At 40.8% G+C, this 18,674-nt stretch overlaps 1 protein-coding gene and 2 non-coding genes across 3 annotated transcripts; all 3 read right to left on the reverse strand.

Annotated features, from left to right (window-relative positions):
- Positions 1-274: 274 nt before the first annotated feature.
- On the reverse strand, positions 275-347 carry TRNAS-GGA (transfer RNA serine (anticodon GGA)). Its single transcript has one exon. It is a non-coding gene; the product is annotated as a tRNA-Ser (tRNA).
- A 2,772-nt stretch (positions 348-3,119) lies between these two features.
- TOMM20 (translocase of outer mitochondrial membrane 20) lies at positions 3,120-17,845 on the reverse strand. The gene is made up of 5 exons (XM_061404860.1): positions 17,561-17,845; positions 11,562-11,608; positions 9,369-9,450; positions 5,718-5,860; positions 3,120-4,318 (listed from the first exon to the last, which is right to left on the reverse strand). Exons 1-5 carry the CDS (start codon positions 17,679-17,681, stop codon positions 4,274-4,276), a joined length of 438 nt encoding a protein of 145 aa, XP_061260844.1. The 5' UTR covers positions 17,682-17,845; the 3' UTR covers positions 3,120-4,273.
- LOC133240815 (small nucleolar RNA SNORA14) lies at positions 17,000-17,134 on the reverse strand. The gene has a single exon (XR_009734411.1). It is a non-coding gene; the product is annotated as a small nucleolar RNA SNORA14 (small nucleolar RNA).
- Positions 17,846-18,674: the final 829 nt, after the last annotated feature.

Consider the following 18,674-nt stretch of genomic DNA (forward strand, 5'->3'; position numbering starts at 1 on the left):
TCCTGAACTTAACTGAGGAGTAAAAGGATTCAAATGTTTACTGAATGCCTACCACACACATGGAACCAGGTTTCACACACTTTGTGTGAGATGTGAACCTAAGTTCTATTTATCTGATAACAGAACAGCACTGATACTACCAGGTAAAGTGAAGTCACTCAATCGTGTCCGACTCTTTGCGACCCCATGGACTGTAGCCTACCAGGCTCCTCCCTCCATGGGATTCTCCAGGCAAGAGTACTGGAGTGGGTTGCCACTGCCTTCTCCAGGGGATCTTCCTGACCCAGGGATCGAACCTGGGTCTCTCGCATTCCAGGCAAACGCTTTAACCTCTGAGCCACCAGGGAAGCCCCTGTTTTAAATGCTCTTCAAGTACAAACCGTGGAGACAATGGTGGAGGATCCGAGGGTACCTTTTCTCACGAGTACACCAAAATCACAACTGCTGATCTGTCAATTTAAAAGGCTGGAATCTACAAAAAGATACTCTACAAAGACATAATGAGCCCCATACCAGGCTCCCCAGACCCGGGGTCCAGCATTAGGAGGAACCCCCACAGCTTTTGGCTTTGAAGGCCAGTAGGGCTTGTTCGCAGGAACCCCCAGAACTGAGGGCAAAGGAGATTTCACTCCAGGAGGGTGCACACAGGGTCCAGCACGTGACAAAAGCAGCAACCCCATACAAGATGGGTCAGATCTACCTGCTGGTCTTCAAGGGTCCCCTGGGCAGGGGGGAGCAGCTGTGGCTCTCTGGGGTCATTTAAGCTGGTGGCAGATGCAGCTGGGACCTATGTTAACTCCAGTTAGCAGCAGACATTTTTTCCATCTTTGGCTGCGAGACCTGGCCCCACCCACAGCCTGCAGGCTCCTATGCTGGGACTCACAGGCCAAACAACCCACAGGGCGGGAACAGAGCCCCACACCACCTTTAGACACGTCCCTGCCCACTAGAGGGCCAAGACCCAGCTCCACCCATGAGTGGGCGTGGACCAGCGCCTCCCACCAAGAAGCCTGAAACAAACCTCTAGACGAGCCTTGCCCACCAAGGGGCAAACACCAGAAGCAAGGCAAACAGCAATCACAGATCAGAACCTACCCAGGTCCTCAGCTCCTGGGAGACAAGAGGAAACATGCTGCTGGGACACAGAACATATACAGAAGGCTGCTTCTTCAAGACACATTAATGATGCTATTACACAGATAAAAATGCAAACAGAAATTAAAAAAGGAGATGGCCACACAGTAGGTTCCAGATGAAGGAACAAGATAAAATCCCCAAAGAACTTAGTAAAGTGGAGGTGGTCAGTGGCCAGCCTATTAGAAAGCGTTCAGAGTAATGGTTGTAATCCACGAACTCGGGAAATGGATGCACAGTGGGATTTCAAGAAGTTTTCAGCAGAGAAAATATACAGAGCAACCAAATAAAGAGCTGAAGACTCTAAGCACAAACTGTGGAACCAAACAGCAATCTTTGTCCAAGGAAGCATGCCAATGTGCACTAACATTTTCATTTCCAAAGATGTAAGTGCAACTTTAACAACATCCAAGCCATTCCAATTGACTTAAATCTTGGGTTGAGCCCCATTTAGCCAGCATCCCCACCAATGCCTGTTTCCATCACTATGTGTGTTCAGCAACTGTGTGTCTAGAAGGAAAAAAAACTTTTGGTACCAGTAGTTTTTAACACAATATAGCTATAGCTTTCAAACGTGGTATCTAATTTTTCATGGCAAACAGAAGGGGTAAAAGTGGGAAGTGACTCATTTTCTTGGGCTTCAAAATCACCATGGACAGTGACTGCAGCCATTAAATTGACACTTGGTCCATGGAAGGAAAACTATGGCAAACCCAGATGGCGTATTAAAAAGCAGAGATATCACTTTGCCAGCAAAGGCCTGTTTTTTCCAGTAGTCATGTACAGATGTGAGAACTGGACCATAAAGAAGGCTGAGCACCAAAGAACTGATACTTTTGAATTGTGGTGCTGGAGAAGACTCTTCAGAGTCCACTGGACTGCAGGGAGTTCAAACCAATCAATCCTAGAGGAAATAAGCCCTGAACATTCATTGGTAGGACCAATGCTGAATGAAGCTGAAGTTCCACTACTTTGGCCATCTGATGTGAAGAGCCGACTCACTGGAAAAGACCCTGATGCTGGGAAAGACTGAAGGCAAAAGGAGAAGGGGGAGGCAGAGGATGAGATGGTTAGATAGCATCACTGACTCCATGGACACGAGTTGCAGAAACTCCGGGAGATAGTGAAAGACAGGGGAAGTCTGACATGCTGTAGTCCATAGTGTCACAAAGAGTCGGACACAACTTAAGGGACTGAACAATTTTTAAAGCACCGAAACTGTCATTCAAGTAAGATGTACTGGGCAAAATCAGCTCTACTATAAGCACTTCACTGCCTCTTCAGTAAGCATTAAAGCAAAGCTGATTATTTTCCATTAAGCCAGGTGACACCCAGCTTGGACGGCACTGGCGTTCACAAAGGCGTATATTAAGCATCCCCTCCTAAAATAAAACCTAGGCCAACCCCTCCTCCTCTTGGCCAGCTGTCTGCCCCTTGCTCTTTCCTCGTCTGTAATCCCCGACTGTCCCAGTCCATCCCCTTTTGGCAAACGTAGGACAGAAGACTGCTTCCTAGTTGCATGGCCAATCACGAACTGGGCACCACTGCACTATTTTGGATTTGGGATCCTACTAGGAAAATGAACCGATCAACATGATTGTAGTGTTCACCTCATCCCACCTCACCCCCTAAAGAGCCTGCAGGGTTGTCACTGAAAAAAAGCACACTGTTTAAGGGCTCAGGATCACAAACCTGAAAGGTTCCTGAGGAAAAGTCACCAGGAAGTGTGAGTGGCCTAGTCTGATGTTCTTATTGTATAGATGAGAATATTGGAGTCCAGAGATGTAAGATGGACGTGCCCAAGGCTAGGTGATTATCCAGAGGCGGAAACTAAAACCATCCTCCAAACTCTTCCCACTACGTCACAACCACCACAAAACCCTATTAAGAAAAAATGTCGAGTATATAGACAAGGTCTCTCCACAGACTTTCAGACAGAATAAAGGCAATCTGTACAACGAAAAATGCCACTCAACAGACACCACTAAGTACCAAGGATCTTTATTCTTAGGTCTGATATTTAATCTGTGGCTGCAGATAATATGTCACTATTTAGAGGATAAAAGGTCCCATTATCTTCATTCAAGTCTTCAGCCACAGTTACACCTTATTCTCATACAAGATAAGGGTTGGTAGGGGATTAAGGAGGTACACTGAGGATAAAAGCAAAACGGAACAAACACTTTTACAAGCATATCGTCCCAGTCACCGTGAAGGTTACGTTTCAGGTTAATTTACAAAAGTAGTGACAGAACCATGATTTCAGTGAAAATCAACACATTATGCCTTTTAAAAAACCAGAAACACTACGTCAGGCAAGCATGCGAAATTCAGAGTATAAAAAAACAAGGGCTGGCTGCCCAAACAGGTATTTCCCTCAGAAAGAGGGATTTGAAAATGCTGCACAGAACCAAAGGAATTAGAAGCTGAATTAGCACACCCATTTCCTCAGTTTATATATGAGGCAAGTGGGCAGACATTAACTGGTAAAGCTTACTCAGCCAGATTAAGAATGTACAGACATCCAATTCCTGGTGCCATCTGCAACTACATGTATCTAAAATACAAGGAGGTAAATATCCAGAATACATCAAACCCACTGATTTAAAGAAAACATTTCAAGGGAGGGGTGAAGTTGTTGTTATAGCATAGCAGCACATTACACATATTTAAGAGATTAAATGGAAAGAAATAATCTCTTAATGCTCAGTTTTGATCAACACAAGTTTCCAGCCAACTTTCTGATGTAGAGCAAAACAAGTATATTCTTCAGTTTTCTTCTACATTTTTTGGGGGCCTATCTTTCAAAACTGAGCACCGGGTATTTTTAATGTAAGTAATGGGATGTTATATGTACATTCTAATCACACATTTTAAGAATAAACAAAATGCATATTTCAGTAATTCATAGTGTATTTATAAAATGAAAAGCTCTCTATCAAAATACACTTTTCACTGGGAAAAATAAATAAAACAGACAAATGGATCTACACAAAGTAAAAATTAACTTTGGTAGACTTCACTGTGGAGGACAGTCCATAACAAGCTTATCTGCCCTTACTCCCAAGAGCCGATCATCTTCTGAGTTAAGATTTTAAAAATATGTTTTAATTGAGATCATTATGTTGACATTTGTTTCTCATTCCACATCATCTTCAGCCAAGCTCTGAGCACTTACAATTCTCTGAAAGAGAAAACATTTATAAATTTATAAATACTTATAAATTCTTAAAAGTATAAGCATTTAATCAGGATTCTAAGTTCAACATAAAATGCTTTTTTGATCTCTGAATCAAATCTTGAAGTTTATTCATATTGAAATGTCAATATTTAACACTTCATACACCGTTTTTATTTAAGAAAATAATCTTTGTCAGCCCCACCTCAAAATTCAAGTCAATAAAATAAAGGAAGCGTAACATTATATTGTGTTATGTCAGTCAATTTTTTAACTAAAATAAAAAAGAATTTAAGATCTCTATTCACTCCCATATGAACTAAAAATAATGCTTAGTGTTTTAGTGATCATTCTATCCTCCAAACATTTCCCTATTGGCCTGTAAATGGTCCGTCATTATACAAAGAAGGAATACAGTATTCCAAAATATTAGTATTTTGAAAATATTTCCACGTAACATGGGACAAGTGAACTAAGTAAAAGAGGCCATTCTTACTGAGGAATTCAAGCTTCATCCTGAAATCATCCATATTTCAAAAGACATCATACTCAGGTCGATTTTCCAAAAGCACTATGCTATGCTGTCTTTCAAAAGGTGAGTAATGTTAGAGGATTCTGACAACAGACTGGGAACCACATTCATTAGGATCAAAAAATAAAATAAAAAGGATCAAAATCCAGCTTCTTGCTCTTTCAATTCTTTCCTTTAGATCTTTGGGACCTTTTTCTTCTCAGTCTTTTCCCAATCCAGATGAGTAAAAGCTCAGTTTAAAGAATTAACCAGTCATTTTTATTAATTTTCAATTATATCAACCATGAAGACTCATTTAATAGACATAATATTCCCAAAAGTAGATTCATTGGGGCTCCTTGACTATTTAAAATGAATGGGATGCATTTTAATCAACTTCTAAGTTATGCTTAACCTACTGTATCAATGAGGATGTATCGAACAGCTCCAAATTCAAAGCCCAACTCAGCATTAGCAGACACTGAGGCCTTCAGATAAGTGGGGTCTGACAGAGCCACAGGCCTTCAAGGGTCTGATTTCTAGGCTGTGCCACCTTGGCTCCTTTGTCCTCTGCCACTTAACTAAGGGGTCTCACAAAAGAGGCGGCAGAAAGCTAGGTTGAGAAAGCAGCTGGAAGTGATCTCAATTTGGGGATCTGAACACCAAGGCCTGAGATTTAGCACTAGAGAGACTTACTTCCAGTCATGCTCCTGGGCACGATCACTGGATTTTCTGCCCCTTTGTCTGGATGTTTTTCTATTAGTTGAGCACTGACATCTCTAGTACTGTTTTCATTATACGGAGGAGAGGCTCATGTCGTCATGTTCACTAGACTCATTTTTAAATGCCAAACTCTCAGATCCTACTCACTTATGTAACAGTTCAAATCTTTACCTGACTAATTGTTGGGAGCTTAGTCAGAAGCATCTGGAACACTGGTGGTGGAAGAGTTTGTTGCAATACTTGCAGTAACTGCTGTGGCTGTCCACACACAGCAATCGCATTTGTCAGATGGTCCACACCCTTCTCATATTCACCTGCAAGATTTACATAAAAATGCTGTGTAACTGGAAAAGCCTCTGCCTTTAAAGTCTTCACTATATCTCCAAATGATAATGACCAAAAACATCACGCAGGTAAACATCTAGAAAATATAGTACACTCATATAACTAAGAAGCCACCAACAAGAATAAGTCAGATTAGATGAAGGGACTCCAGTAACACTTTCAAAGGGGGAGAAATTAAGGTACAGAAATGTCTAAGTTTATTACTAGTTACATACTGAGTATTTCTCCAAGATTACTTAAGAGGTTGCTAACAATAAAACAACACTTTTTTATGAAAAGAGAGGACTGGAAGACTGGAGGACTGAGGTGGACAGGCCCAATTTCACTTTAAACCCCTTATACTATGGGAATATTACCACACGCAAGTAGACAACTACAGGCCTTTAATCTCTTCTGAACCTAGTCATCACTGGCAGTTATCCTCTCTGCAGATCCAACCGCGAGCAACGCCTTAAGAATCCTGTATATCCAGAAGACACTTATACAATCACACAACCTCAGTAGTGGTCAACCTGTCATCTTGAGCTTCCTTCACATGGAATGTTGCTACAACTTTCATAAAACTTTTGCTGACTGGATGGCCAGATCTCAAGTGGTACCTTGAGAAACAGCATGGAAAGCAGCATATAATCCATTTAGGACATAGCAGAGCAGGATCAAACCACGTGTTACAAGATGAAAGTCACCATCCGCTCCTCTGCTGGGCAAATGCTCTCCCTTTCCTCAATGCCTAGGCCTTCTCTCTCAGGAAATTCAAGGTGCAGCCTGAAGGAGACCTGAAAATGTTTCCCTGGTTTATCTCATGTTCTCCTACACTTGTTATACACAGTTTCACCGATTCTCTTATTCACTAAGTGTTGATCTTTCTAGGCTTGCTAAGCAATTTAATGTAGGGACTGGACCATTTGTAACTCTTTAAGTGAAAATGAACAAATTCTAATTATGTAAAAAAATTATTTCTTAGGATTCTGGATTGGTAAATATATCAAAGACTAGAAGGGTGGCACCTCCAGAGAAGGCATGAAAGTCCTCCACCCCCTCACCCTTTGCATCTCCTATAGCTGGTTACTCCTGAACAGTATTATTTATAATAAACCAGTAAACACAAAAGTTTTCCAACCCTGAGTACGAATGGGACCAAATAAGGGACTGGTAAATGAGGAGGAACTGCCTGCTACATAATATTTTTATTTAAACTACTCAAATTGAAGAAAGCTTTAATTCTACAAAGAAGCATTAAAAATGGAAAATGTAAGGCACAGGTCTTCCACATAGGACTGGACCTCCATCAGGGCCACAAGGGCTCCACTGACTTGGAAATTAAGATGCCACAATGGCCACTGAATCCTCGGGCCACTGAATTTACAGGCAACAGAGGAGCTCACAGTATTGTCTGAGAATATTAATTCTGATTATTAAATGGAAATAAATAGAGCTGCTACCAGAGTGGTATGTGTAGAGCACAGGGGGTCTTTGGCTGAGACACCTCCTAAAACTTCTGAACACATTGGAAACCGTTTATAAACAATCACAGCAATTTAGTGTAGAAATGAAACCATTTCCTCTCCACACTGCAGCCTTGATCCTACTCACTTATCCTGAGATATTGCCCAGTTATTACGGATGAAGACACCTGCATAAGGGAGGCCGTGTCAAGCAGTGAGGCTCACTGCCTGAACTGCTTATGCTTTCTCATGGCCTGCTGCTAAGTCGCTTCAGTTGTGTCCGACTCTGCGACCCCACAGACGGCAGCCCATCAGGCCCCGCCGTCCCTGGGATTCTCCAGGCAAGATACTGGAGTGGGTTGCCATTTCCTCCTCCGACGCATGAAAGTGAAAAGTGAAAGAGAAGTTGCTCAGTCATTTCCGACTCTTAGCAACCCCATGGACTGCAGCCTACCAGGCTCCTCCATCCATGGGATTTTCCAGTCAAGAGTACTGGAGTGGGGTGCCATTGCCTTCTCCGGCTTACCTTTCCCTAATTCTAACCTCAGGCTGGTTCAGTGGATTCCACCAGAATAAAGGCGGCTTGGCAGCTGAGTTACATAACTCTCGGGGTGTGCTAGGCTGAAATGTGGAATATAAGCTTCAAATAAAGAACACAAAACACTTCCCTATCCTTTCCTGACCCCCTCACTCCCCTCATGAGTTAACTGTTCTTGTCAATATAGATCTAACAGCTCAAGTCAAAGAGAAATGGCCACAGTAAGTGATCTCCAAGATAAGCATGTAATTGGGAGAGCACTATAGTATCTTAGATAAATTTTTTTACATTATGTTTATTTTGGAGGCTAGAAGGAAAATTTGATAGTCATAAACTGACATCTTTATGAGTATAAACAAATACTGACAGTATCTTTGCATAAATTGAAACATTATAATATCTATCCTTAGAAACAGATATACATGCTTCACTTTTCTTTCGATATTAAACCAATGAAATTATAGTCTCTCAAATGATCTTTATGAGGACTTAAGTGCTTTACTTTGCCCAATGATTAAAAATCCACAAATGACCTGCATCATATAGTTCAATAATGTCAAAATCTATTATAATACAACAGTGAGAATAAGAAAAACAAGTTAACACGTGATACCATTTCAACAGCAACTATTTCAAAGCTACTTTTGTGATAAAAGCTATTTTGACAATAAAAATATAAATGCATTTAAGACACTCAATTATTGAATGAATTATGGTTCTCAAATTTGAAAAATGATCATTTTAATTTCATAATAGTAATTTTTAAGACAGAATTCTTAATTCTATTGATGGAACACACAAAGCACAAAGCCCAAAGCCTAAATTCTGGGTCAGATTTAGATCTCGGTTTCTGAAAATCATACGCCATTAACTGTGTAACCTGAACAGGTAAACTAGCCTTCTCTGGGATGTATTCTATTAGTCATTCCTTCCTACAGGTACTGGGAAAGAGCTGAAGATCAGGTGAAGGAGCTGAGGAAATTACATTCCCAGATATTTCTCTCAGTTACTGTTTACATATTACAATTGACTATATTCTTCTAAACTACTTTAAAAGCAACCTCATTTGTAAAGATTACTTATTTTCCTTGCATTATTAAATGCCTCATATTATTAAAACCCTAATTCTTGAAATATTTAGAATATCCCTTTAAAATATTTTTTGCATTAGAGTATAGCCGACTAACAATGTTGTGATTGTTCCAAGTGAACAGCAAAGGGACTCAGTCACACAAACATACGTATTCATCCCCCCAAAACTCTCCTCCCATCCAGGCTGCCACATAACATGAGCAGAGTTCCATGTGCTATACAGTAGGTTCTTGTCAGTTATCCATTTTTAACATAGCAGTGTGTACATGTCCAACCCAAACTCCCTAATTATCCTCCATCCCAGAAATTTTAAGAATATCTTTTTAAAAAATAGCCACACTGTACCAAAAAAGCCCCTTATCACCTATCTAGTTTCCTAGTCTTTCAATGACTATTAATTACCTTGAGCTAGTAATTCTTCACCAAGCTGTATTTCTTCTAGAAAGAATTTCTGAACGGCTTCAGCATCTTTAAGGTCAGGTAACTGTTTGAAAATAGAATATTTAGTAATTTTATATATATTTTATTTATATATGTATTTTATATATCCCTGATTTACTCCAGGGATATACACAATACAAAAAATTATGCCATTAAAAAAACAGCTCATTATGAAAGCTGACAAAAAGAAATTTACTCTTCAACAACACTCAAGGATAGGAATTTAATATCTACTTTAAAATAAATGCAAGAAAAAAATCCTTTTTGATAAAACGGTGTTTGAACAGTTCTAAGAAAGCTGTGAATCAAACCTCAAGTAAAAAGACGGTACAGATATATCTTTACCACAAAATACGAACTTTAAAACTTACACTATTTTTTGATGGCCATTATCATAGATTTTTATATAACTATATTGAGGAATATATAACTGTATAATCATGATCTATTTGTTGGGCATTTGAGCTGCTTCTGATTTTTTTTTTTTTTTTGCTATTTCAAACAAGAAGCTTTATTTAATTAACTTTGCCTTTCTGTGTTTTTGTTTTATGGCTTGTTATATATTACCAAATCAAATGATTATAATAAAGTCACCAGCTATATGCATTATCTTTGTAAAAAATGTAAACCAAGTATTTAAAAAGTCCCTTTTTATTTAAAAACCTAGACTACTAATAGAAGTTTCTGGTTCTTGAGTATTATTATATACACTCTTATTACAGGTGTGTACAGTTATCAGACACCATGCAATGCTACGTACACAGTATAGTGTAAACACAACTATTACATGGACCAGGAAACCAAAAAATTCACAGTCTCTTTACAACAGTGGTCTGGAACCAAACCAGAAATATCCTTAGAAAGAAAAGACTACTGAAACATAATGAATATATTAGATATTTCAGAAAAGTAGTTTGGATATAACAGGGAAACAGAGTGACTGCCTCCCAGTTTCATCTTGCTATAATCATATCCGGTCAGTTAGGTGTGTTAATTACTCAAATGTAACATTAATTGATCTAATTTTTTCACTGCTTCAACTTGCTTTAAAAAGAACTACTACTGATCCAGTAGGTCCAAGTACTGTATATCCAGACGATGGAACTAATTTCAATTTAAAAAAAAAAAAAAAAGGCTATATGCTCAGTGATTAACATTTACCTATACATAAAGCAGAGACATTACTTTGCCAACAAAGGTTCGTCTAGTCAAGGCTATGGTTCTTCCCGTGGTCATGTATGGATGTGAGAGTTGGACTGTGAAGAAGGCTGAGCGCCGAAGAATTGAGGCTTTTGAACTGTGGTGTTGGAGAAGACTCTTGAGAGTCCCTTGGACTGCAAGGAGATCCAACCAGTCCATTCTGAAGGAGATGAGCACTGGGATTTGTTTGGAAGGAATGATGCTAAAGCTGAAACTCCAGTACTTTGGCCACCTCATGCGAAGAGCTGACTCATTGGAAAAGACTCTGATGCTGGGAGGGATTGGGGGCAAGAGGAGAAGGGGACGACAGAGGATGAGATGGCTGGATGGCATCACTGACTCGATGGACGTTGAGTCTCAGTGAACTCCGGGAGCTGATGATGGACAGGGAGGCCTGGTGTGCTGCGATTCATGGGGTTGCAAAGAGTCAGACACGACTGAGCGACTGATCTGATCTGAATGTTCTTTATAAAATAAATCTATGTAGTCATTAAAAATAATCACGAACATAGGATCTATGAAAAGGAAAAAAATGAATAAGACTCATGTCTACATTTACATATTACAAGGTAAAAATTCGACAGGCAGTGGGATTGTGGATCAGTGGGTGTGAATAATCTTATGTAACTTTCAAAATGAGTAACGTGGTTCTTCTAAAGGAATCAGTAATAAAGGTTTTGTTATTTTGGAGCAGCTAAGTGAAAAAGTTTAAACTTTTTGTTAAGTGTCTTCAGTGCCTATCATCTTACCACCCTCAAACACTGTTCGCACAGAAGTTGTCTGCTATGAGGCTGACAAAGGGGAAATAAGGAAGGACTGAAAAATCTGCAGGGCAACAGAGCTAATAACTGTTCTTACCAAGAAATCCTATTTTAAAACATAAAATCAGTGTCTGATACCAATTAACTTTCTCAAAATATACATTTGAAGTAGACTATAGAAAAAGATTATTACCTTGGAAAGCCCAGCTCTCTCCTTGGCAAGCTTCTGTTTCTTTCTTCCTGCAAGAAAGGGAATATTTTCATTTTATTATTAAAATGGGAATCAAAAGAAGTCTAATTGCTGTGGTACTCATTCTATTTGCAAAACATGACCAACTCAGGCTTTTTTTCTTTTGATTTGTCAGTGTCATAAAAATAGTTCAGGTCAGCTACCAGCAATGGGACATTCCTGGACAGAAGCTTTGTCCTTCCCTCTGGGGTACCAGGATCGGCAGTTTGCAAAATGGAGATAATTAAGAGACTCAGCTGTTGGAACCATCCTAAGTAGAGGAAGTCTCTCTCCCCAACCTCCAACCTACATAGGACAGGACACATGACCAAGAATCAAGCCTCTGTTGTTATGATAGATTTTTTTACTGAAATATAACTGACTCTGTCTTTACTAAATTTTGAAAACTATCTGGCATTATTAAATAAGAAAAGAATTTAAAAAATCAGCATTTGAACAAGCTTTCTTGAGAAAAAAAGCATTTGGCATTTGGCAAAAATAAGGGCAAAGAAAGGCAGCACTCAAATAATTACCGCCAGTTAAAGGGAAAAAAGCCTCGCCCTACAGTCTATAGGCTGTTTTTGTTTTTGACATGAAATAGTAATACTAAAAACTCAGGAGTAAGGGACATTGTTTAAATCATAATTAGTCAACCTTTTAAAATCAAATCAGTAGGAGGACACTAACAGTATTTTAAGCTGTTGTTTAATTGCATGGGCTTCCCTGGTAGCTCAGCAGGTAAAGAATCTACCTGCAACACAGGAGACTCTGGTTCCATTCCTGGGTCAGGAAGATCCCCTGGAGAAGGGATAGGCTACCCACTCCAGTATTCTTGGGCTTCCCTGGTGGCTCAGCTGGTAAAGAATCCGCCTGCAATGCAGGAGACCTGGGTCCAATCCATGGGTTGGGAAGAACCCCTGGAGAAGGGAAAGGCTACTGACTCCAGTATTCTGGCCTGGAGAATTCCATGGGCTGGAGAAGTCCATGGGGTAGCAAAGAGTCGGACACAACTGAGTGACTTTCACTTTAATTGTACACTCCATGAGAAAGGGTGCTGGCACAAGGAAGCTTGGGTTCCCTTTATACCCCGGATCTTCCACTGACTAGCAGTGTGACCTTGGGCAAGTTACAGTTAACTTGCTATGCCTCTCTTTCTCCTTATGTAAACCTGGCTTAAGAACAATACCTGCTTCAAAGAGTTGATACGAGGATTAAATGAGTTACTGTATTTTCAGTGCCTGGTTGGCACTATTGAGATATAAGCACTCAGGACTGAGCTCAACAGCAACCAACTCCTCAGCTAAAGAGTTGCACTATGCTAAGCAGTTAAGTTAGTTTCACTGACCAGTAAAAAGTACCAAAGACACCGTATGGCCAAGAAAGGTAAAGCTCTAATACTTATTACTGGGTCAGCAAATACATATCAACTCGCAAAAGACCAGACATGCTTTATTACTGTGAGAAACAAAAGTCATAAAACAAGCAAATGTCCTCTTAAAACCTTAAAGCAGTCTATAAATCCAATTTTCAATCCATGAGTAGAGAGGCGGTGACCTAAGTGCACACAAATGGTTAATTTACTCTGGTCAGGGAACCTTTTCTAACTTGCATTTACAAACTAGGCTTACAACCAGTATCTCTAGCCAATTCTAGCCCCCAGATTACGTGAAGTGCTACAACTCTAAGGCCTTAGCACTTTCAAAAATATATACACAGGTTAAAGCTGATCTTACTATTAATTTGAAGACTGCCTATTTTTCCCAACTACCTTTCTTAGGTGTTCATCATTAGGCAACTGCGGAGAAACAGAATATATAGCCTCAATTAAGGTTCAGCTCTCTTTTGGCAGAATGAAACCAGACTGTATTACCTAGTTATTAAAAGACCATGATACAGACGTGCTGGGAAGAGGACTAGGATTGGACATGGACACTTGATGTTAAGGATAAGCACTTGTTTTAGATTCAAGAGAGACATTATTCTACATGTTACTAATTAGCTTATTTATCCTCACAGCAACAGGAGGACAGGTACTGGTATCATCACCATGTTATCACAGAGATAATTTACCAGATCACAACTAATGGGTGGTGGAGTGGCAACCCAAACACTCAGGCAGCAGAATTTCACTCAAACATCACTCTACAGTATAAAAGGCATCTCAGAAATAAACCCGGCAAGTTAGTGGAATAAACTGAGATATACAATTTGCTTCATCAAAATTTGCAGAAAATGATAAATACATGGTTTTTTAATGGAGTGGAGAAGAACGTATGATTGTTGCTGAATGTTTGGTAGTTACCAAATTTTAAGCTTGCTTAGATGCTTTAAGTTTACAGCAATAACATTAAAATTCTCACTTTACTTTTGTAAGACAACTAACTTGTTACATCAACTTATTTATCAAATAGTATCTCTGACAAACAGGCAGATAACAGACTGAAAAATCAAGGAGCTACTACATATTCAATTAGCAGACTGACACAATATTTACTAGAAATCAGTCCAAAGTGTCTCTGCGTAAACCTAACAAGTTAAAACCGACTAAAACAAATACACATAAAATGCAAAAAGTCCCGAATCTAAAGCAATCTTTTAAATTAGATTACCTAATATATTTTAAAATGAATCATTTCATTCAGTGCTGTAAAATGAAAAACATCTGTAGTTGGTACTTTGTAGGTTAATTTTCACTTATTAGTTATTATTTAGATAAAAATTATGCTGTAGGAGTTTCTGGTAATCTCACATTAATGAAGGTAAGAAAAAAATTGGATAAATTAGTCTTGATTTAACTTCAAACCTATTTTAAACAGCCTAATTCTCTTTTCCTAATAACAAAACCAAAAAACCTTTAGAAACACTAATTTGAAAAACTCTGCCCTTTTATTACAGATGTCAGTCAATTCAGTGGCTCAGTCCAACTCTTTGAGACCCCATGAACTGCAGCACACAAGGCTTCCCTGTTCATTACCAACTCCCAGACTTGCTCAAACTCATGTCTATCCAGTTGGTGATGCCATCTATCCATCTCATCCTCTGTCCTCCCCTTCTCCTTTCTTCAATATTTCCCAGCATCAGGGTCTTTTCCCACGAGTCAGTTCTTCGCATCAGGTGGCCAAAGTATTGGAGCTTTAGCTTCAGCATCAGTCCTTCCAATGAAGGTAGGGTGTATAAGCCCCACCACGGAGCCACTGAGCAGAGAACCCACAAACTGGAGAACAATTATACCAAAGAAGCTCTTGCACTGTTGTGAAAGTTCTAGGGTCCACAATAGATTTCCCAATGTGGGGATCCTGCAAAGGAACTGAGAACCCCCAGGGAATTAGACTCTGGAAGCCAGTGGGATTTGATGACAGAACTTCCACACCACTGGGGAAACAGACTCTTGGAAGGCACAAACAAAACCCTGTGCTCACCAGGACCCAGGAGAAAGGAGCAGTAACCCCACAAGAGACTGAGCCAGACTTGCCGGAGTGTCCAGTCTTCCACGGAGGTGTGGCCTGCTGTGGGGTCAGGGTACTGAATACAACAGTCCTGGCATAAGACCTTTTGAAGGAGGTCGTCATTATCCCTATCATAGGTCAAACTACCTGGAGGGAACACAGCCTCACCTATCAACAGAAAATTGGATTAAAAATTTACTGAACAAGACCCAGATTCCCCCCAGTTAGCTCTCATCAGGAAGCGTCCACAAGCCTTTTATCCTTATCTAGAGGACAGACAGAATGGAAACCACAATTACAGAAAACTAACCAAACTGATCTTGCAACAAACTGTGGATCACAGCCTTGTCCAACTCAACGAAACTATAAGCCATAGGGCCATGGTAGTGTTTTGACAAAATGTGGTCCACTGGAGAAGGAAATGGCAAAACCACTTCAGTATTCTTGCCTTGAGAACCCCATGAACAGTATTACAGATATAAATATTCTATTAGAAATTAAGCTAAGAAAATGAAAAATTAACTAAACTGAAATCAATTACACCCCACAAATACAAAACACCCTCAAGTTCTTAAAATCAGTCAACCATACAGACTTTAAAAAGACTTCAAAATTACTCTGAGCAAGTTTTACTTGTTAAAGAAAATACAAAATAACAATTATATTCATAAACAATCTTTCAGTTCAGTTCAGTTCAATTGCTCAGTCCTGTCCGGCTCTTTGCGACCCCATGAATCACAGCACGCCATGCCTCCCTGTCCATCACCAACTCCCGGAGTTCAGAGACTCACGTCCCTCGGGTCAGTGATGCCATCCAGCCATCTCATCCTCTGTCGTCCCCTTCTCCTCCTGCCCCCAATCCCTCCCAGCATCAGAGTCTTTTCCAATGAGTCAACTCTTCGCATGAGGTGGCCAAAGTATTGGAGTTTCAGCTTTAGCATCAGTCCTTCCAATGAACACCCAGGACTTTAGCATTCATCAATTACCATGTGTCAGGTATTGTACTAAATTCTGCATTATAATGTTTTACAAAAAAAAAAAGGAAAACTAAAGCTTGAAATTTGTTGCCCAAGGTTATTCAGCTACTAATTCAAGTCTGACACTTAAGTCATTAGGCTACTACTGAAACTAGAAAGAAACTTATGGAAGACAAAAAAAAAAAAACTGAAAATAACAGATTTCTCAATTTGTTCAAAATGACAGCTTTTATTATTTCTTCAACCAAAAATTAGTTTTCTCAAGGTTTTCAACAATAGGATTGCAGCGATTCCAAAGGAAGGCTTAATCCATTCTTTACAGAGATCTACTTCCACACCACCACTGCCCAACTATTTCTTGGAAGCTACAGGAAAATGATAAAAATTCCAATAATTACATTTACAGCAGGAATTTATAGGATCTTCTCCATGTCAAGAATGGTGGTGAGCACATCGAACACTTTTATCTTCACAAAACCAACAAGAGGCAATACCTGACTTTGCAAGCTAAGAAAATTAAGACTCAGAAAACCCAAGATCATACTGCTAATCTGTGACTAACCTGAGTCAGGAAACTCAGTGTCTGAATTCAAAGCAGCATTATTTCCATTAGTCTACCTAACCATAAATAAAAAAATTACCTCTATATCCCTTTATTCCTGAGACACAGGAGAGCCAGAATCAGATATCATATTGCAGATGGTATAAGAGCGGCAGTTTCCAGTAAGGTAGTCCCAGCCACGTGTGACCCAAGTACACGCGAAACGCTAATCACTTCGTATTTTTCTGGGCTTTAGTAACTTACCTATACATTCTAGTTTCAGGAACTACTCTGACTGAGCAACCTAGGTAGATTACAAAATTATTTCTTAATGCAACAAATTTGCTCTTCCGTTGCTGCGAACGAGCATACCTCCGAAATTCAAAGATTACGAAAGGTTTTGGCGACACGATTTCCTTCTTGCAAATCTCTTTTATAAAATGTCGCAGGTATGAAATAAGGCTGAGCCACAGGAAACGTGCGGCCTTTTGGACGCCCCTGCGATTTCTATAGCATTCACTCATATCTTGGAAGCCTTTACAGTGGAGCTACCAAGAGGGTTTAAGAATGCACGCAACCTTATCGTTTGAGAATGACACTGAGCTGGATTTGCAGGTTCAGTCTAAGCACAAACTCGTAAAATACAAAAAACCCGACTTTCGAGTTCGGAAGAGGTGAAAAAAGATAAAAGGCAAAAAAGAGCCACAACCCCCTAAATTATAATACAAACGAATCTGCACTTCCACGGTACATGTTTAGGGAAAACAAAATGGGAAAAATCGTTCCTCCAAAATGGAGGGACGCGTTCGTTGGCACATGGGCCGGGAGCAACCCTGGGAGCGGCGCCATCACCTTTCTCTGGCGTGTGCGCTCAGGGCCCCAGACCCTGCAGCACCACGCGGCCGCCCAGCACGCGGCGGGTCGGCCGGCGCGAAGCAGGGGACGAGGGCGCCGCGGGGGGAGGGGGAGGGAGGCCCAGGGAACCCGAGACCCACTCACGTTCTCGCAGCCTGTTCTTGAAGTTGGGGTCACTCCGTCTTTTGCGGTCGAAGTAAATGCAGTAACCGATGAAAAGGGCCCCGCACACGCCGGCGGCGATGGCGCTGTTCCGGCCCACCATCTTCTCTCCACCGAGGAGCCGAGTCGGCTGCGGCGGGGCCCGCAAAGAAGCCGTTGACCGCGAAGCCTCGGATCCGAGTGCGCGGCTCAGTCCAGACGCCCGCCGTCCGCCGCGAGGGACGCGGAAAGACGGAACATGCGTCACTTCCGGCCCCCGTCGCCGAGGCCCCCGGGGATGTCCGCTACAGTGCCTGAGCGGAGGCACCCGCGCCGCTTCTGCGCCTGCCCAGGTCCTAACCCCCACTGTTCGCTTCGGAGTCGAGATTTTGCGCGAGGTCGCGCACGTCCTTAGGAGCCTATGAGCTTGACGTAATGAGGGCGGCACGTGGCCGTCGTGCGCACAATCCAAAGTGTGTGTAGCTGACTTTCTTGCTTGTGTCAAAGATGGAAGGTCACTGACCACAAATGCTTCATCTTTTTATGTTACACAGGCACCCTCAAACTCTTGCTTGAATTGTTTCATTTGGTTTTCAAGCTCAGTCACAGTCCGTTTTGCAGCAAGGACCATAATCTAGTGATTCGATTTCAAAAGATTGTTACGGTATAGTCTCAGGAGTGGAAGAAAATTAAATGGAGCGATTCCTGGAAAAGGATAACGGGTAAGAGACACAATGGAAAAAAATAGTAAACGCTGAGTTGTCAAGTTGTACCCACTAAAGATATGTGTGTAGTTTAAATTTGAAAAGACATAGACAGGATCCTCTGAAACCTTGGAGTGATAGGAATGTTTATTATAGACTGTTGTGTCCTGACCGTTTATGCTAAAGAGATGGTTCATGATGGGGCTGCCCAGCAATACCTGAAAGACCAGGGTTGTGATTAGAGGGTTGGGATTTTGATCTGGGTGGTATCAGCCCTATTTCTGGGGGAAAGAAGGGAAGGAGGCTGGAGAATAATTTCATGGAGTTCAACTTCATGACCTACATAATTGAAGTGAAGTTGCTCAGTCGTGTCCGACTCTTTGCGACCCCATGACCTTAGGCTACCAGGTTCC

Source organism: Bos javanicus, chromosome 28 (assembly GCF_032452875.1).
Source record: "Bos javanicus breed banteng chromosome 28, ARS-OSU_banteng_1.0, whole genome shotgun sequence".
Taxonomy (NCBI): domain Eukaryota; kingdom Metazoa; phylum Chordata; class Mammalia; order Artiodactyla; family Bovidae; genus Bos; species Bos javanicus.